The sequence below is a fragment of the Halictus rubicundus genome, chromosome 15, assembly GCF_050948215.1.
Source record: "Halictus rubicundus isolate RS-2024b chromosome 15, iyHalRubi1_principal, whole genome shotgun sequence".
In the NCBI taxonomy this organism is placed as follows: domain Eukaryota; kingdom Metazoa; phylum Arthropoda; class Insecta; order Hymenoptera; family Halictidae; genus Halictus; species Halictus rubicundus.
This window is the reverse complement of record NC_135163.1, coordinates 3,239,040-3,260,698: the sequence shown is the minus strand read 5'-3', so window position 1 is coordinate 3,260,698 and position 21,659 is coordinate 3,239,040. Positions and strand designations below refer to the sequence as shown.

Sequence of the window (21,659 nt, the reverse complement as noted above, 5' to 3'; positions counted from 1 at the left end):
TGTAGAAGAAAGTATGCTGAAAACACTCCATTTTGTAAAATTCTATGATCTCGTATGACACAGAAGATATTTCTTGCGAAGTCTCAAGAATTTTGAAAATTTTCTACATTGCATTTGGCATAACATGTTTGATACATTATGAATACTAATTTTTAATCGACATTGGTAATTTACAGCTTAAAGATAAACCTTTCATTAAAAAAAAAAATTGAAAGGAAAATATTAAAAAGGATCCTCAGGGCATCTCAAAGAAGAGAAGCCATTTTATCCATGAGAAAGGCTATCTTCAGAACTTCCAACTTTAATCGTTTATTACAGTAATAGTATTTATTAAATTTTATTAACTTTCATTTTCAAGGTTGATGGATATTTAGAAAACAATGAGCATTCAACATAAGTCAATATGAGACAATTCAGATTAAATTTCGCGTTTTAGACCACTGTGCGGCGTCGAGGCTCGAGAGGGACCTGCGGAAAGTTTGTGCGCGCATCGGCCGTGCAACAACAAGCCCGAAAATCTCGGGCCACGAAACGATGGCAAACTGCGGTGAAAATACAGTTAAGCGGTGATTGGTCATTAGCGGGGCTAATTACCGAATGCCTCGAGAATGGTGTTCGCCTCGAGAATCTGCTGCTCGACCCACGTGTCCACGTTGCTGGTCACCGAGCAGAGGTACTGCAGGATAAATTTTGTGGTCTCGGTCTTCCCAGCGCCGCTCTCGCCCGATATCACGCAGGATTGATTGCTCTCGGTGTCCTGCAGCGACCTGTACGCTGCCTCGGCCAGAGCGAACACGTGCGGCTCCAGGGAGCCCATCTTTTGTCCATGGTATCGATTCACGTACTCCTGGGCAAACAAAGAAGAAAAAAACAACAGTTGATTTTTGTCTAGCGGAACTACGAAATCTCGCGCAGGCTGCCGACGAGACGCACGGAACTCCAAAATGGTAACACTTTGCACTCTGAGTCACACTTGTGACTCTGAAGCGCCGCACAGTGGGCAATTTGGACGAAATCGCATTCAAAATCAAGGAACTTTCGATAGAAATGAGGTAGAGCGATAAAATTTTTTTTAAATGAAAGCTGAAACTTTGTAGAATATGGGAAAAATAGGGAGATTATTACCATCCAATCATTTCAACGAAAAAATGACTTTATTAGTTTTTGTCACAAAAATCTATTTTTTACAAAATCCTGAGATCGAAGACAAATTTTGAGAACAGATTTGAAATCAGCGTGAAAAAATCTATGGGAAATGATGTATAGCATGTTACAAAAAAATTTTTTCCGCGCGTGGTATTGGAAAAACCATAATTTTCTTGAAATTGTGCAAGTTTAACGAATTTTGTCGAGGTTAAAAAACGTTCGTACCATAATCTCCCTATTTTTCCCATATTCTACAAAGTTTCAGCTTTAATTTAAAAAAAGTTTCATCGCTCTACCTCATTTCTATCGAAAGTTCTTTGATTTTGAATCCGATTTCGTTCAAATTGCCCACTGTGCGCCGCTAATAATGGTTGTGGCATTGTTTCAAAGAAATTACAAGAAATATCAGAAAATATTTGTTACATTTGTATTTAATAGATGACTAAACCTTTAAATATTATATGTGGAAATCGGATCAGTTTCGTATGAATAAAATGTAAATATTCTAAGACGGAAGAAAAATTTAGTTTTAGAATTAAAATAGCGCCAAGCGCGAAATGTTAATGTGCTGTCTGTGCTAATTAATCGCACTCTTCGGAGGTACACCCAGCGAATTTGCGAAACTAGACATTTTTGTCTTCCTGGGATAACAGTGGACATGTTGCTGGCAAACATTTGTTGTTAATAGTTAACAATATTTTACCTCGACGTGTAGAATATCAAGAGAAACAGGTGACGTATCTGAGACGTCTTTGTGCTTCAAGGGGTTAATAAATCGGTAAGAAATTTCCAGTACAATTAACATTCGGAAGATATTAGGCGAAAAGAAGTCTTAACGTAGGCAAATGAAAAATTTGCGTCGAAGAAAATTAGAAGTGTTTATAATATATTGTTGGTGGTTATAAAAAATGGAGGTGTCAATGAACAACAAAAATAACGTGTATTTGCGCTCAGTTTTTTACTAAAAACACGCCTTATATTTTTGTTGCGGCTAAAAATAGGGGTTTTTAGTTTTATAGTTATAAATTATAGTTTAGCGAAGAATATTTCTCACGGAGCAAACAATGACACTGTACATATGGGAGAAACAAATTCTTTTTCGTAAAAAGAAAGTGTTTCGTATAGTGTTTTATAATATCGTCGCAGAGTGTATAACAATTTCGAATTCTGTCAAATAATAACGTACAAGCGTTATTGCATTGCAATGTTTAGAGGTACGAAAGAAAATTTCCATTTCCCGTGAAACGATCTGCTGCTAGATTTGAAATGATGGACACGAAGGGGCCGATAAGATTGATTCGTCCGCGACAGGTCAGTTTATGGTCGCTATAAATGCTGCGTCTCATTCGAAATCGATGTGTAGGTGTATCCGAGATACACGCCTTTTCGGAGCCGCGATACAATCTCCCAAGGGAATCGGTAAATGAAAGGGGACGATGAAACACGAACGTCCTATCGAATGACGCTCGCAATTAATCGGGTTACCAGGGTCGATGTGCCCACCCTCCGCCCTTAATTCAAACCTTCTATTGGATCATTGGAATCTGTTTGTCGCGGCCTGCGCGTTTGAAACAGTAATTAAAGCTAATGGCAGCTACAGAGCGAATATTCTCCCGACTGAAAAAGCGGGACGACTTTTCTTTTTTTATTTTGTACGCCCTGTGTCGGCATAAAAAAGAGAATCCGGTAAAAAGAAAAAAGATACAGCGCTGGTCGGCTTTCATATTCATCGGATTACGTGCGGCAAAGGAAATCTCTTGGATCGCTTAAACGACCCTTTTCTGATCGATAAACAGGCGTGTCGGTAATTTTTAACAAATGTCACAATTATAATACCCGTATCTTTTTTGTAGATCTACGAAAACAGTCAAATCGTTTATTATGCCATACAGTGTGTTTGCTTAATACACAATTGTTTAGCGAACGGAAACTTTATTTATTCAGGGAAAACTCGTCATGATCGACGGTGATGTTAACCCCTTGCACTACCATTTATTTTGTGATTATAATGAGTAGAAATTTGTCATCGTTCAGAATTTCATAGGGAAAAAAAGATAGTTTATATTTATTGTATGTCCATGTTTTCTCCAAAGGATATATATCGACTACAACAAAATAGAATTTTATTTCGGTTTAAAGGAAATTAATAACATACACATTTATTAGACTATGTTCGGAATCTTCATCACGAGTCTGACTCGATATTGTGAGGCAAGGGGTTAAGTCATTACTTGAAGAGTGTGATACATCCGTCTACAGGTGTATTCGATTCCGTTGTACGCGTGTAAATTAAATTTTCAAGTCGGACTGATTTCAGTCGGACTTTTTTCGAAAAATCGACCACTGTGCGGCGCGGCCCGGCCCGGCCCGGCCCGATGCGCTCGTACATTATGCAGGTTGCACCGGGAGCCCGGTCTCCGCGGCCGGAGCCGAGTAGAAGTAGTGCAACCCAGTTTCGCGTCGGACCAGCTCTCTGCGCGCAACCGGGAGCGCAGGGAACGTTAATCCCGGCGAGCCCCCGTCGCGTCGAGGCTCGTGAAAATTCATCGACACACTCGATCCATTTCCACGAACCCATTACCAGCACAAGCCTTAACGAAAACGCGTGGCGTTTATGTTTTCTACGGTTCCGTTTCGATGTCACCGGGTCGATCCGCTTTGACCCGGCGCGCCGCGCCGGAAGTGCAGTTCACGGTTTCCGGCGACAACCGCGAGACGCTAACTCGCGAACACAAATGCGAATCGAGAGGTCCGAGTTTCCATCTCGAAAGATTTTTGAACTCGTCCGATCTGCTGCCAGACTGCAACTATTATGCATTAGTCAATTAATAGGTCAGATCGAAATCTCTGAAGATATTGAAGGTGTTTTGTTATTTCATTATCTTCGACTTATTCGAATTATTCAAACATTTTTATTTCGCTTCTGCTCCCCTGCAATTGACTTGGAAATTCGAAGTTTTTCATTTCGTGTAAAGATCCGCAGTCCAGTTATAATAATGTTTCTTTGTCTTCATTTTGTTTTTCTGAAATATTTGCTATGATCTTTAGGAAAAAGGAATATACAATTGAATTTTTCAGCTTTAATTGAGCAATTTTAATTTTGAAAAAGACTGGGAAAATTTTGTAATTGTTTTATCGAATATATTCGTTTGAAGAATAATAGATACAATTTGATCAGTGGCACTTCCTTTCTCTTCCTTTCTTCCTTTCTCTAATTTTACGCTAGTTTCTCCAAAGAAACGAAGTAAACCTGTCGAAAAATATGCGAAAGTACTTGTGAAATATTTGACAGGCAATAACAATATAAAAATTTCACGTGTACTAAGCGATTATCCTACAAATTTTTGAACGGCAGCGTAATTCCAGAGATTTGTGAACGATCTCAGCTGGAGACCGGGAAAAAAGGCGGGAAATTTGAAATGACACGGGGGAATCGGAACCATCATCGAAACGTTCGTCATCGTTTCGAGATACATCTCGTTTCCCATAGTGCATGCGCGAATCCTCCAATAGCTCTCGAAATCGTTGACTGACGGATAACGCTCATATGTCAAAGAATCCGTTTTCAGCGGCAGCTGCGCGCTTCCGAAATGGCCGCCGTGTTTCGCAATAAAAGTTAGATAGCGTGGTAAGAGCATTTCAAACAACGGCACGGTAACGTATGGCGTTAAAAACGGAGCTCGCCTAAAAAGCAAAACAATCACCGTGGAGAGGAGAGGAGAGGAGAGGAGAGGAAATCGGTTCCTCAGCGGACCGGATGTAGCCCTCTCGGGGTAGATAAGATACATCGGAGGGATTTCCCTGTGACGGGCACCTGGAATACGTTGCACTCTGCTATTCTTAACCGTGTCTTTATTTTCTCAACGCATCCAACGGCCCGGTTAGGTTTATCGGCAGCGTAAACAGGCCTCGAGATAATTCTCTTCGAAAATAGCCGATAAGGTCGCTCGCTGCCGTGTTTATGCGGCCATATTTGCGGAGCGTGTGTTAAAAGCGGTTCTTCCCCATAGCCGGCTCGGTAAGCAACGTTAAGGAATGTTTAATTTTCTTTAGTTTCCTCCCACAGACTTGAAAATATTATTTTTATTTTATTCTGACCAAATTAAAAAAATAATGCACGCGCGAGACGGCTTACGTCTTGAACCGAAACGACCCTAAAGCATTGCTACCACTGGATTTACAGGACCCGTCAAAATGACGGACTCGATATTTTTAAATTTACAATTATTAAGAGTCTAAGGACGGACTTGTCACGAATTGTTCGATAGATTCGTTTCTTTGAGCACATATTACAATAAAAATGTCTGAAAATCTAACTAACTACATTTTCGTTATTTTTACAACGCAATGTAAAATAGTCACTTTTAGTGCTCCGTAAACCTAGTGTTAACAAGCACGATTTTTGTAATATTAAGAATTAGTATAATTCTTCATCAAAAAAGGGATGCCCCGTGTACAAATTAATTCGTAACCTTTCTCCTTGAATTTAATGATTATTTACAAACAACTAAAACGCAATATACTTTCCAAACTAATCTCCATCGATTATTATCCATTTACTCTGTTATAGGGACGAAGCTTTGTATAGACGCGACGGGTCTACGTATTTGCGAACGTTTAATCGAGGGGTGCGAAAGAACGAGTCTCCCTTCGCGATGATCGACAAGGGTTTCATCGATCCGATCGAACCTTCACCGGCGACCTTAATCAACGGCGAACGACCCACTAAAGGAACGGGCCGTGGTGAAACGATCCCGTTGCCACCCTTCGCGAAGCGCAACCTCGTTCCGCAGCTTTTTCCGTTCATCTTTTGCACGTCGTCGTCGGCCAACGACACCGGGGAAGAGGGGTCGTAAAAGTATCCTGATACGAGCCGCGTGGCCTCTAGTCGCCGAGCCGTGCGCTGATTTCGCAGTCGCAGTCGCAGCTGCGGGGAATAAACGGGAACACGGACCCTCTGGAATCAAAACACATTCCTGCTGTTCCGCCAGCTTCAACCCTTTACCTCCACGGTTTAAGGGGATTACCGCGGAGCGATTCCTTCCGCGTAAAGGAAATGGTCCTCGTGGAACACTTCCTCGGGGAACTTGGAAAATACGCTCCGGGAAAATGAATTCTTCCGGAGTTACGACTGCACGTTTGACCCACCGGACTAAATGCTTCATCTTGAAAGGCAGCGAACGATGATGTTCGCCTGCGCGCAAATATACCTACAGGTCCGTCGAGATAAATCCGGAATTTTGTTCAGGAAAACCCACAAATGTGATGTAGGCTGGAATGAGGCTAAAAATCCGCCGGGGAAGAAGTCCCGACTTGAATATAGTAATTTCTCTATATATGTCGCCAACGCCTGGATGATAAACGTCGCGGAATTATCACCACTACCGCGGGGTATACATCCTGTGATGGGCCACGAAGTTCGAGAGACCTGAAGAATGTAAGGTCGCGTGGATCAAAGAATGGTAACTCCTGGCCGATATATGTCCGTGGCCAGACTCCTGTTTTGGACATATATCGAGTAAACACTGTATCTACATCGGAAAGTGTGTCCCCCGATACCGTTTTGTCTGTGAAACATTTTTTAGTGTCATCAACAGTTTCGGACATATTCTAGATTTCCCGATAAATGAAACACCCTGTATGTCCGATACACAGCTTTGTTGCGTGGTGTATTCGAAACACATTCGTCATGTATGTCGAGGCCTCTCGAGCTTCGCGGCCCCTCACGGGGCATACCCCGCGGTAGTGGGGATAATTCCGCGACATTTATCGTCCAGGCCTTGGCGCCATATACAGAGAAATCACTGTATCCCGTTGGAAGCAACGCGACCTTACACTCCTCGGCTTCCGAGGCCATTCGAGTTTCGCAACCCCTCACGGGGAATACCCCGCGGTCGTGGGGATAATTCCGCGACGTTTATCGTCCAGGTCTCGGCGACATGTATAGAGAAATCTCTGTAAATATGTGCGCATTTCAGCTCTGCCAAGAGATGCCACTTCATCTCGATGCCAAGCGAGCGAGCAGCGCAGCGCGGCGTCGCCCCTCGGGTTAAAAAAAAAAGGGAGGCTCTCCTGTCTGTCATCGACGCTTCTCCTCGTCGCCGCGACGGGAGAAACTTGTCCGATGACTCGGGGCATTTTTATTACGGCGTTGTTCGTTTCCTGGCATTCTCGATCGATCCCGTGAGTGCGTTTCGAAGTAATGAACCGCGCGAAAGTCGTCCTCGTCGAGGATCGTTCGAGCAACTGGACCAGCAGCCACCGGTGTCGTCATCGACGGGATCGGTTGTTCGATCGGCTTGATCGTTCCATTTTTGCCCGTAGCTCCACTTTTACGTTCGTTTTGTTTCCGTCGGCGGGAACGCCCACACTTTTTTGTCCCGGAGTCTTGTGTTGCTAGTCACAAAGCACCCCGGTACTCGTCGACTCGTTCTAATTCCGGTCGACGAGGACCGAACGCCGAATTATTTTCGGATCTCCATCGATACTTCTCTGCGACGCTACCGATATTTTAACACGTCACGCTGTCCCGTGTCTCGCACGTGCGTCACGACCGGATGCGAAACAGAAATTGTTTTCCCATCAGTTGCAAGAAACGGCGGCAACATTCCTTTTTCTCTGCGATCGTTTTAAGAAGTTTCTTCCGCAACACGAAAATGTCCACCGTGTCTTCTCGATGTTTGTCAACAACACGGGTCTTGCCAGCGACATATATCACTTCCCACTCCTCGGACGGTGTGATGAGAACGAGCGTAATTATTTATATCGCTTAACCACGCGAAGCGTAATAAATATTTAGATATTTATACTACCATATTTTTATTAAAAATAGAAACGTTTAGCAATATCGTTTACCAATAAATCAAGAATCACTAGAGAGAAAGGTTATTTTTGTCATTTTAATTAGTTTAGATGACACCTTTACGATAAAGTCGGATAAATCGGGAGACAATGGCGCAAACGGGAAACCGATTTTTCTACAATTAGGGGAATTACAGTTGTGAGAGTTGCGATCGAGTTAATTGAAACGTGTTTTCAGCTCGGGGAATATTACACGGCACTGTTTACGCCACAGTTTCGGATTGAATGGAGTTTTTGAATAGGCGGGAGAGTGGATGGCACAGTCATTTACTTTTTTTCCGTGTCACGGCCGACAGAGAGGTTTATAATACTTCTAAGCTGGCGGAGATCAAAGTGAAACCATGATAGGTGGCGAAGCGTTTCAAAGGGCGGCTGGTGTAAGTGTGTCTGGAATTTTTCAAGATACTAAAATTTGGTCAAGGCTAGGTGGCAGAAGACAAGAACAAATGTATGGTAGCCGTGAAATGATTCCAAAAGATTGAAGATACATCCACTAATGAATTTGGCCATTTGACTTGTGAGACTCCTATTTTTATGTAACACACTGTACCATTCTAGACTCTGCAAAACTTACTTCAATTCAATTAAACCGATTCAAATTGACCAAATAAATATGCCACGTGAAATACATTTTCAGAATATAGAAACGACGTTATAAATTTCGATACAACATCTTCATCTTTTTTTCTATAAAAATATGTATTCGCAAATATAAATCCGTAGGCTAGTTACGAGCAACTGTTAGGGCCGACGAGAATTGTTATGGCAATTTCGCTGCTCGCCGCACAACGCAAAATGGAATCGCAAGGTGTCAGCGAGGGGTCAGCGAGGGTTCGGCGAGGAACGCGCGCGTCCTCCGGGGCGTTCAAAATTCAAAGTGGGAGAGGTCGATGGGTCGCATCGAGGCTGGGCCCCTCATCTTTCGAGACGCAGCTCGAGTGCCAATTTCTGACTTTTCCAGGTACTCGAACGGGCATAGAAACAGACGGGGATCCGGTGGGTACCGTCGCTGCCGAGAGGAAAAGGACGAGGCTCCCGAAGGCTCCAGGGCAACCACGACGAGTCTCCGAATCCGATGTGCGCTCCAGCCCGATCAATAACACGGGGCGTGCACCACACCGAGAGCCACCCTTTTCCTTCTTGCCAGTCAGGGGTCCTCCTCGGGTTTGGTACCCCTGCTGACCTTCAGCGAAATCCACCATCTTTCTTATTCATAGTGTTCCCCGAATTTCCATTTTTCCCCGTTTCAACGACCCACTTTCTTCCACCCTTCTTCCCCATCGCGCGATCAACCGCGATTTTTCTTGACTGGTCGTGCCAACGCCCCTATCGGAGGTTTCAGAAGTAACATTTCATCGGGCCATCTTGACGACCATAGGCGTGGAGCCTAGGGCCCACGAAAGTTTTAGGGCCCAAGCAGAAGGCCAAACAGAAGATATAGCCGGCGTTGGAGAGTCGTAAGAATTTTGATGGGCCACCAATCGGCATTATATGTGCATTCTTGTTGGAAGACTGGACTGTAGGAATGTTAGGGAATGTTGTGGAATTTTATAGTATTTTTATTCCGATATTTATATCTTCTTTATCAACATTTCGTTGGACCAGGACCGTTCGTTGATTCGTTATATTATATTTCTCTTCTGTGACATGGAAAAAGAGGCAATAAGAAATACCAAAATTAATTAATGTACGCTGGTATCGAAAGTATGGATTAAGGAATTATAAGCTAATTCGTTTCTAAGGGGCCGAAATAAAGAATTGTCATTAAACTCCGGACTTTTATGCAAAAGAAAAATGGTCTGCACGAATACAAGAAACAAGTGTTACACAGAAATTCATTTCTACTTTTACCAATTTTGATAAATTGAAAGTAATGTACCTTTACAAATCTTCAAATTTTCTCACCGTTTAGTATTTCATTGAGTCATTTTTGTCGTGAACGCATAAAATCCACAATCTAATTATTATTGTTTTTATTACAAGTTATTTTTTTTTATTTTCTTAAGATAAAATGTTTGATTATCCGGAACGAAACGTTTAAGAGTTTTTTTGAAAGAATTGAAGGCAATTTGTACGACGAGTTGACTCGCAGTTGGCTGGTACGCGAGTTAAAAAATGATAACAGAATTTATTCGCGGATGAGGGACCGTTGTGTACCGTTATCAGCGTCGCGAGTCTCTCTATCAAGTTTTTTTTTTTTTTTTAATGAAGTTGTAGTTTAACCGAACATCCTGCGCGCGAGGGCATGAAATTGCAAAGTGAAAGGGAACAACGTGTACGCGGAAAGACACGAGGCAGTATCAAAGGGAACTCTGTTCGGAACTATTAGTTGAATATTCATAAAGCCCTCGGAAAATCTAAACGACAAGCTGAAAATCGTCGACGCGAGTGTTCGGGAGTAGAAACACAAACAAAACTGCTCGCTGGTAATGATGTCAACGGGACTATCGAATCTGAATGACAGAAAGAAAGTCGTGGAAACAGGAACGAAATTACGTCACCGCAACTCGGGGAAGAACCTCGAACTATGCTTAGCCATTCCACGTTACTTTTCACCGTTCCACTGTATATACATATGCACATATACAGTCGGTGTACAAAGTATTCGTACACCGTCTAAAAACATTAACTTTTTCATAATTGCCCCAAACGGCTTGAATTCTTTGGAGATGTTAGAAGGACTAATTCACTAAGTAATGCATAAATAAATCTTTTTAAAAATTCCTATTGATCGTGATTGTGAAGAAAAAGCAGAGGTCGCGATTTTTAAGTTTTTTTCTCTGCGTCTGCAACGAAAATTTCTGTGATTTAACAAATGGTACGCAAAGACCATTTCTTGGCCGTAAGGTTGAAATTAAATAAATATTAATAGCAACGCTAAGATGGCTGCTGTAACTGTCTATATATCGAGTCACTGCTGTCTCAATTATTGAAATAACTAATTTCATTAGGTGAATGTCCTCGGTCGCATATTCAAGCGCACGGCACATTCGCTACAATAAGTGGCAATGACGATAAAAGCAATGAGAGACCACATGACTCGTTGCGACGGGTAAGGGTTGAAACTGAAAACCCGTGCGGATTCTATTGTGACTCCTGTTTTAATTCGATTCGATCGTGGCGACGCGACGCGACTCATGGCGTCCGCCCCTTTTTGTTTCGCCGGATAGGCACTTCTCGGAGTGGCCGAAGGGTCCGACGCAGCCTTCGAGGACCGTTTTGCGACGAGATTGTCGACGACCCGTATATTTACGTTCGAAGTGGCTGCCACTCGATCCCGAAATAAGTCGTCGCCGGTGCACCCTTCCTCTGATCCAGGCAGCACCCCGAGGTCCGCAAGCGTCAAACCATCGCCGCCCGGATTTAAGTGGCCGATGGCCGCAGCACGCGCCCGAAAATAGAGATTAGAGACACCAGGAGGAACAAAAAAACGAAAAATGTGCATCGCCCGATTATCGAGACCCGGGAACGTGTCTCTGGCGATAAGCTCCGGAATCGAGACCCTCGGCTCCTTCAAGGGCGTGTTTCAGGATCGAGATCCGCTGCACAGTTCGACGCATTGCCAAGTAGGCACTTCGTTTTTTACACATTTTATCATTTATCGAGTCTACAGGGTGTACAATTGCCGTATTTCCTTGAAAAGACTGATTCCTAAGGTCATTTCAAGTAACTTTTTCCTTTACGAAAATCTTCTTCGCAGCTTCGTTAACGAGTTATTAACGAAAAACACGGACCAATCGGAGCGCGGCTACTGCGGACGGATTCCGGCTCAGCCAATGCCAACGCCACGCTCAGCAGGTCTGCTGTAGCCGCGCTCTGATTGGTCCGTGTTTTTCCTTAATAACTATGTAACGAAGCCGCGGGGAAGATTTTCGTAAAGGAAAAAGTTATTGCAAATGACCTCAGAAATCACACCTTACCTTTCACACTGTCACGGTTACAGAAATACTGCCTCTTTCTTGTAGTTGTAGCATTAATATTTATTACAAATAGAATTTTATAACAGTCCCCTCTGTACCATCATTAAACATTACACGGTAGATATAATCCAAAACCTAAATTATTATAGTAAATATTTTTCCGTTTAATAAATTGAAATGAAATTAATGAATGAAATCAGATTTTGGAGTCAAGATAGCGTCGAGTGGAAAGGGTTAGCAACAATTTAATTGGTTTAATTGCTTAGTAATGTCACGAATCGTGTAACAATAGTTTGCTGAGACAAAAGGAGGGTTGGGGTACCTTTGGAATGCGCCTCGGCGGATTAGGGTTTGGTATGTATGCCAGAACCCGTAATTCATAACGAAATTAAAATAATGACTCGCGCCACCGGCGCTGCGACGCGCAACACTTACGCACTTCCTGCGACGAACATAAACTGGAAGTACCGTCGAAGAATAGTAAATATTAAGCGACGTTGCGTCGTTCGCTTGGAGAACAGAGAAGGTCGGCCGCACGTGCCGATCCCCTCCTCGAGATAAATAATAATTGGCCCCTCCTTCCGTATACAATTAAAACACTTCGCCCCAAGTGTAGTCGAAGTCCCGTTATCGAAGTGAACACCGAAAGAATTCTGCGTCTTTAAACGATTGCAAAACGAATTTCGAGCCGTCGATCAAAAGAGAAACGATCGGTAATCGAACCAAATTTGGAACATTGACCCTTCCACGCTGCTCGGTTTGATTTGTCCCAAAAGCAAGTCCTCGATTTTTGCGAACACATTGTGCGAATTTGAACGCTATATTGCCGCGCGTTATAATAAGTTTTTCATACGGCCGGTTTTGCGAAGTTGCGAATCGTGCTGCGACAGGACGCCTTTATCGTATTTCAGTTGCTAGGCCTCCGACTGAAAACAGGAAACGGAAACCGCGTCGCGCTTTCGCGGAGATATCGCGAAACGACGATCGACTCTTCAACGGTTTTCTGGGTCACGGTGCTACCTCGCGAATCTAGCTATGCTCGATTTATTTTTTTCTGATCCGTGAAATGACTTTTCTACCTATCGAACACGTTCCTGACATGCCTCGAATCGACTATGACTCGAACCAACGTGGCGGATTATCTGACTCTTAAAATTTCTCGTTCGCGTTAAACTTCACCTTGGCAACCCAGAAATTTTCAACTTTTTAAAATATAATCCTGTAGATTTTGTCGAGAACATGCCTAAAATCCAAGTTTCAATGTTAGGAATTCACCTAGAAGGGTCCAAAAGTTGAGCGATTTTAAGCATTTTTGACAAGGAAGACCGCCGCCACGTTGGTTGGGCAAGGACTCTCTGTATCCCACGAATCATTTTACATTACTTTATCAAAATAACCAAATAAGAAATTTTGTTAAATATTTCGATAATCGTAAATTAAAAATATTAGAACCAGTCATTTTGGCGGGCCCTTTAAACCTGGCACTAAATTAAGCATTAAATAGAATCTCAAATGTACTTACGTTCGTGTAGAAGTCCACCTCTTTGTAAGGGTTCACAGCCACCAATATGGATCCCGTGTACGTCTGCGGATCGAGCATAATTCTGTGTTAAGGAAATACCGAGTACGCAGGCCCGTTCCGAACGTTGTTGTTCTCCTATTACTCGGAACAGAAGAAAGTTATAAACAATAGGGGTGGGGGGTGGGTGGAGGGGAAGTAGGAGAAAAACGGAGAAAGAGGAAGGAGCGTTTACCACGACTGAAAAGAACCGTGTCGACGGTATTATTTCTCATTCCTCGGTACCATGTGAACCGCCTTGAATGATAATACCACATGCATTCCCAATGGGGGCTGGCTTGCGTTCGTGTGACGTCAACGAGCGTGTATTATGCGAAAGCTCGCACGCGAACACATCACGGCACTTTTAAAACCGCTCTCTGTGCCGTGGCACACCTGTTAACGTGTTCCACCTTGCACGGAGTCCCGGAATTCTACATTATTAACACTACACCTATTAACCCTCCCGTATCCTATGCCCGAGGCATTCGTGACCCGTCGCGGTAGGGGTGGGAGTAAGCTCGAACGACCGTCAATATGTGCAATTTTATTCCGATATAAAACGACGCTTTTTATTTCGAAATAAGAAAATCGCTGTCCCCCCCTTCTTCTCTTGAAGTTGTTCGCTCGTTGGTGCTCAGAACTTTAATCCCTTAAATTTTAATACAATGCTAGATTTTCAAACGTAGTCGGCCCTCTCCATCCCCTCACACGATCATAACTCTGAACAACCTCCTCGCGGCTCCGCTCATTGGACGATGTCCGAGTACATACCAATATGGCGGCGCCCTTACCCGTCAGAAACCTGCTCAAAATCTCTCTCACCTTTATACACATATAACTTTTGAACCAGTGAATTCCTAACACTAATACTTGGGTTTCAGGTACCTCCTCGTTAAAATCTGCAGGATTATATAAAAAAAAGTAAAAAATATCTGGGTTATCAAAGTGAAGTTAAGCCCGGCTCGGTTACTAAATACACCATAAATACGCTAACGATGCGAATGAGAGCCGAGGAAAAAGGAACGACGGCGCAAAAGTGGCCAATCAGATATGCTTCATTCAGGATACCCGAGATTCATGTAATTCCGATCCCCAGAAAACTGGAGTCTATCCGGTCGCGATTTCAGACGGCTGTTCACCAATAATTCCCTCGACTTCATCCCCTATTCCATCGTCGATTGTCGATGTAACGCAAGGAGACAGTCGACAGAGAGGGTGACAGACAGAGATAGAGATAGAGAGAGAGAGAAAAAAGAGAGAGAGAGAGAGAGAGAGCTCGGTAACTAACCGGTGCGCGCGCGATGCCGTTCAACGATTCAGCCGGGAGAGAGACACCGGCACAGGAAACGGAAGTCGAGACGGTTTTTTAACGATCCGACGGGCGATTGACCACGGAACCACCTCCGAGTGTTCTCCAGACTCTATTTTCCTTTCCGCGACGTGATGCGGCAGACTCCCTCTCTCGTTATAGGCAGATAACCGGCTGCTGAATTCGTCGAAGATTATCGACCAGCTCCGATTCCGTCGACGACAACGCTGAAGAAACCCCGGCGGGAGAATGTCGTGGAACACCGAACCAACCCCCTCCCATCCTCCCCACACCCCTTGCATAATAACCGAACGATGACATGGTTTCGACGATGGCCACGGGTGGGGACTGGCCAACTGACGTCAGACTCGGGGGTGAGCCCGAGGGGATGACTCACGAACTGAATGCCGGCAGCGAGAAAGGGGATAATACACCTATTATAACCGTAGTACCCTTCTTACTTCGGCTGTATTTCGATCAGGAGGGAGAAGGAACCCCACCGCGCATCCGGGGTCGCGTTTTGCTACAATCTGCATTACGGTGCCCCCTATTTTCGACTTTTGAATTTTATTCGCCCCCCCCCCATAACCACTCAATAATAGTTCCAATTATCAAAAATACAATCTCTGCAAAATTTGAGCTCGATCGGATAATTAACTGGAGTTAATAACTCCTTAGCAAGGAAAACAATTTCGTAAAGGAAAAAGTTATTTCAAATGACCTTAGAAATGAAACAACATTTTTGGGACACCCTGTATACTGAATCGCTCATGGGGTATACTCCGCGGCAGTGGGGGTAGTTCCGGGACATTTATCGTCTAGATATCTGGGACATATATCGAGTAAAGACTGTAATTCATTTTTCTGGAGCGTATACATACACATACGGCTTTCACAGGGATTAACCCTTTGCACTCGAAGCTATTTTGACTCCAAGACGAAACATTTCTTCCTACCTAGAATATTGCCCTAGTATATATATTTTTTCATGTTATACATACGAAAATGGTGCAATTTACTTGTACAATACCGAAATGTTTAGTAATTTATTAAATACAAACGAATTTAATAATGTAAAAAATATTTTGAATAATGATACAGCAATTTTTAGTGGTGCCTTACAGTCACCATTCGAGTGCTAAGGGTTAATTATCGTGATATCGTCAAGACGAAATAAACTAAGGAAAACACAGAAGAACCAAAGGGCTGAGAGCACAGAAGATGCACATAACAAGACAACAACCCCCTCACTAGTCTTTTCGTGTTTCGACACGGCGTCGGTATAAGAGTAACGAACAGGCGAAAGAGTACAGGAAGAGGGATGAAGAAAAGACAGAATGGGGTTGCGTGGAAACTACCCTTGCCTTAAGAAAGTAGCACGCGCTTCCATGGGACGAAGAATTACTCTAAACGTCTGAATTCCTCCGAAAGTTTTATGTGCTCGAACGGAAGATATAGTGTAGGAGAGTTTAAAGATTAAGAGAATAGAACTTCATCCCCCTCGCGAGCACAATCTTCATTTCGGCCACGCTTTAAAGGCTCCTTTTTGCTGACAGAATTGTTCCGAATGCGTCCGCAACAATAACCTTGTGTCACATTTCGAAGGGAAGGGTGCGCAACCCTCTGGTGCATCGAGGGTTGCGTTCCTTTCACTACAATTCCGCACGCGCGGGTCTTTTGGTAGTTTTGCATCGCCATGATGCTGCCGCGAGAAAGTGAAACGCGGAAAGTCACCGATTTCAAGCCGGAGAAAGCGGAATACGGGGTGCGAACAAAGAAATTAATACATTCCCACCGGATAACGCGTGTAAATGCCTTTGTAAATTTTACAAGCTAGCAAATGTTTCACGCACGACCAAACCCGTGTACGGTAAAAACAAATTTCTTTTTAAGAAAAGACAGAACGAATGCAAAAATTGAAAATTCTCCAAATTTTCGACGTGGCACGTCATTTCAGCGCAAGGGGGTGCAAAATAAAAAATTTCCCATCAATTACAAGTTATGGGGACCGCATAGAAATTTATTTCTCTTCTTAATAACTGGAATTATTTAAATACAATGTCTACTCGATCCATGTCCAAAACACGGGTCTAGCCAGGGACATGTATCGAATAGGAGGATACTATTCTTTCCGTAGAAAAGGTCAGCGAAGTTCTAGAGGCCACGAATTATGGCACCTCACGGGGTATACCTCGCGGCAGTGGGGATAGTTCGGCGACTTTTATCGGCTAGGCATTCGCGACATATCGAGTAAACACTGTATAAAATAACCGTATCCCTAAATTCTGATGTTTTCACTGTTTCGCATTTCGTGCACTCGTTTTTCTCGTCAATGCATAGAACCCGCAGTCTAGTCGTAACAATGGGATGCAGGAAAGAAACGTCCTGTTTATGAGCACTACAGAAACCTTGAAGGAGGGTGTCTGTGCTCCTTCTTCCTGCGCCTGAACGCGTTCGTGGATCGAGGGAACCTTTTCAGCTAACCTTTTCGCGGTCTCCTTCGTGTTGCGTCTATTTCAGACCGCGACCTTTCCACCCACCAACAAATTTTCCTCCTTTGTCGGGACGTGAAGGTAGCCGTCTCCTACCTGTCATCAGCTGGCCTCGAGTTACCCCTCGGCAAACAACATCATTGATTGAACCGGTCGGACAAGGAACGCCAGGACAAAGATATTTCGCGAACACGATCCGTCGCAACTTGTTCTTCTATCGTTGACAACGAGGCCACTATCGACAATGCTTCACCCAAATAACTTACACACATACGTCGAACATTATAGCACGCTCGGAAATTTGAACTCTGCCGGTACTGTCTACCTGCACGACACTTCTATTTCCCGTTGTAAAATCAACTCGTACGAACGAGAACGCGTTCAATCCGACTTGACGATGATTTTTCAATAATAACAACGACAGTAATCTTTAACTGTGTTTGGAAATTCATTTTCAACGCGACACATTCGAATAGGCTTGAGACTTTTAAAATGCGAAACAGTCAAAGCAGAGTGAAAAATTTTTTTCCTAATATGTTTAATAGGTTGAAAATAATATAACAGTATTTTTAGATTGTCCTAATTTTTGTCGTAAGTGCATAAGATCGGCTGTCTAGTTATTAGGATTAACCCTTAGCACTCGAGTGGTGACTCTGAAGCACCACTAGAAATTGTTGTGGCGTTATTTCAAGGAAATTACAAAAAATATTACAAAATATTTGTTACATTACAAAATTTGTATTCAATAGATTACTAAACATATAAATATTATATGTGGAAATCGGATCAGTTTCGTATGAATAAAATGAAAATATTCTAAGACGGAAGAGAAGTTTAGTTTTAGAATGAAAATAGTGCCGAGTGCAAAGGGTTAATATTCGGCATGACAACTTCATATATTTAGGATACGCATGACAGAGCAAAGCAGAATAGAATTAAACGAAGACGAAATTATGAGGAAAAAAAATGATCCCGGATCATAGTGTACATATTCCCATCAACTTCCCATTTTCCCAAGGGGAAGTAGACGTCTGCCAGCAGCACGGAGGAAACTCCTTATGGGCAACCGCATTTCCTTCCATTGTCGTCCGCGATATTAATCTTTTCCGTCCGCCGGAAAATGTTCCCGAATGATGCAAGAATCCAAGAAATTCCGTTCAAAGGACCTGTCGGTCGTACTAATGGGTGCATACCAACAAATTTTACAATTTTTGGGGTGAAACGACCTCGGATCTGTTTCCTGTCGCCGCGAGCGAAGTCCCCGATGAAAGAGAACTTTTTCCCCCCAAGCGTTCGTTTAGTGATTACCGCGATGAAAAAGAATTTTCGTTAAATTTGAACTTTGAGATTGTCACCAACTCCGACACGGTAGAACAGATGAAAGAAAATGTTCCAGTCGATCTTTTGACGGGGCTCTTGCTTCCGCAGGAGAGCTAATTCGCTTAAGTGTCCGGGACTACCACCAATTTTCGAGAAGGTAAAACACAAGCTTTGAGCTTTTTTGGTGAAACGGGCTTTTGTTACGTTTTTCGGAAAATTATTTGAAAAACATGTTTCATTTCTAATTCTTATGCACCAGAAGTTCTTAAGTTTATGTTCCGAAAACGATTAAATTAAAATGTACCGATTACACACATTTCCTTTGCGCTTCGTTTAAGTGTCCGGGGCTACCCCCACCTTTCCCCTGAACCCGTTAAATATTTTACCAAAGAATCTATTGCGTTAAATTCGAAAAGGATCGAATTAAAATGTACCGATTACACACATTTTCTTTGTGCTTCGTTTAAGTGTCCGGGGCTACCCCCACCTTTCCCCTGAACCCGTTAAGCATTTTACCCAAGAATCTATTGCGTTAAATCCGAAAAGGATCAAATTAAAATGTACCGATTACACACATTTTCTTTGCGCTTCGTTTAAGTGTCCGGGGCTACCCCACCTTTCCCCTGAACCCGTTAAGCATTTTACCCAAGAATCTATTGCGTTAAATCCGAAAAGGATCAAATTAAAATGTACCGATTACACACATTTTCTTTGTGCTTCGTTTAAGTGTCCGGGGCTACCCCCACCTTTCTCCTGAACCCGTTAAGCATTTTACCCAAGAATCTATTGCGTTAAATCCGAAAAGGATCAAATTAAAATGTACCGATTACACACATTTTCTTTGTGCTTCGTTTAAGTGTCCGGGGCTACCCCCACCTTTCTCCTGAACCCGTTAAGCATTTTACCCAAGAATCTATTGCGTTAAATCCGAAAAGGATCAAATTAAAATGTACCGATTACACACATTTTCTTTGCGCTTCGTTTAAGTGTCCGGGGCTACCCCACCTTTCCCCTGAACCCGTTAAGCATTTTACCCAAGAATCTATTGCGTTAAATCCGAAAAGGATCAAATTAAAATGTACCGATTACACACATTTTCTTTGTGCTTCGTTTAAGTGTCCGGGGCTACCCCCACCTTTCCCCTGAACCCGTTAAGAATTTTACCAAAGAATCTATTGCGTTATAAGCGGTCAAGATAAACAGTCCGTAACGAACGCGAGTCACTTACAATAACAAACTGCGATCATTGGATTTTAATACCTCGTACCTGGCAGACTCGTGCGCACAATACACGATCATTATTGCGGATTTGAAACTCTGGCCGACCGAACCGAGCAACGTTGGCTACAAAACGATCGAACAGAAGCTCCGTCGGACGGTAAACAGCTGTTTCGCAAATGAATTCTAATCACGCATTCTCTAATGCCCGTAGCCAGCCGTTTCCTCGATCATCAATCATGCTCTGCCGGTTCCGTGGTGCTCCGTCTGTAAACTTGGTCTAGCGACGACTAATGACGGTCAGCGAACGGGTCCGCACGGATCAGCAGAGCTGGCGATCAGGGTAGAGTTGACCTAAAAAGGGTGCTCTCTCGGTGGAGTCGTCGAGCGGATCCCAAACAGAGCATGAAATTTTCAATAAAATTCAACCCGGCAACCGGTTGACCTAAAAGGCGATTGACCTCAAAACAGGAGCGGCTAGAAAAAGAATATCGCAACGACTCGGGCTTAATCGCTGATGGTCACGAGCGGATGATGCGCCGGCCTCGGTTCCATCTGGACACCTTAGCGACAGCTTACTATTCTATCCCGAAAATGCAGAATTAGATTGGAATGTCACGCGTTATCGTGCGATTGCAAATCTACGGGATCCTCAAATTTGACTCCACCCGACTCCGGGTATCCCGAACTTTATATATTCGGGACTACTAATCATATATAACTTTTTATATTCGGGATCTCGGCCCGACCTGGAATTTCGGGTACCCCTATCGAATGCACAATTAGAGAAAAAAGTTTACTCAGAGAAAGAGAAAAAAAGTTTTCTCTATATATGTCGCGAACGTCTAGCAGATAAAAGTCGCAGAACTATCTCCACTGCCGCGGGGTATATCCCGCGAGGGGCCAAGAAGCTCGAGAGACCTCGATCGCCGAGGAGTGGAAGGTCGCGTGGAATAGTATCTCCTGGCCGATGTATGTCCCTGATTAGACCGGTGATTTGGACATATATCGAGTAGACAATGAGATATCGGAGCGACCCTCGCATAAACCAGTTCGATCATCTACGTTCGTCTTTCCCGCCGTTTTGTAGTCTAGAAATCCGCAGGAGGCCTTTTTCCTGAAGCGGCATTCCGCATCCCCTAATCTCACACGCGGAGGCCGACGCGAGACCAAAGCCAGCCGACACCGTACATACGCGAAGCTGCGAGTGTGTTGACGTCGCCGGTCCGTTCCGCCGTCCGTTTACCCTCTCCTCCTCTTTTCCGGTATTCGGTGCGCGTATACAACGGATACTTTCGCGGCGCGAGGGTGGCTCTCGTTAACCTCTCGCTGGGCGAAGCGCTCTTAGCCGGTTTCAATTGCTTTCGTCGAGGACGAGCCACCTTTTAGCGGCGTGTCGCGGGGTCGAGGGATCGCACGGCAGTGAGAGGCTGATGCGAGAGAGCCGAGAGCGGACCAGGGACACAGGGCCAGAGGGGCCGGATATGCGGTCGCTCTCGAGAACCCTATCCACTGTTTGCAGAATCCGCTCGACGCGCTGACGAATTAGGCCACGCGAGAAATACGAGACCCGTCTATTTGCAAATTTTATGTGGATTATAATTATAGTGACCGTACGCGTCCTCTATTGGAAAGGCAAGTCCTTCGTTTCACTGTTCTGTCCTTCAACCCTTTGCACTCGAAGCTATTTTAACTGCAAAACGAAACATTTTTTCCAACCTAGAATATTTTCCTTGCATATACCTTTCTTTCGTGTTATACATATGAAAGCGGTGCAATTTGCTCATACAATACTGAAGTGTTCAGTAATTTATTAAATACAAACAAATTTA

General features: G+C 43.6%; 1 protein-coding gene across 2 annotated transcripts in view; it reads right to left on the bottom strand.

Moving 5' to 3' along the window:
• Window positions 1-21,659, bottom strand: part of Myo81f (unconventional myosin 81F) — a 57,805-nt gene that overhangs the window by 15,041 nt on the left and 21,105 nt on the right. For both annotated transcript variants that reach the window (XM_076800641.1, XM_076800642.1), the window contains exons 3-4: window positions 13,450-13,512; window positions 595-847 (exon numbers count right to left, since the gene is read on the bottom strand). In XM_076800641.1, the coding sequence (XP_076656756.1) occupies window positions 595-847; window positions 13,450-13,512 (316 nt within the window). The remainder of the gene's footprint in view (window positions 1-594; window positions 848-13,449; window positions 13,513-21,659) is intronic.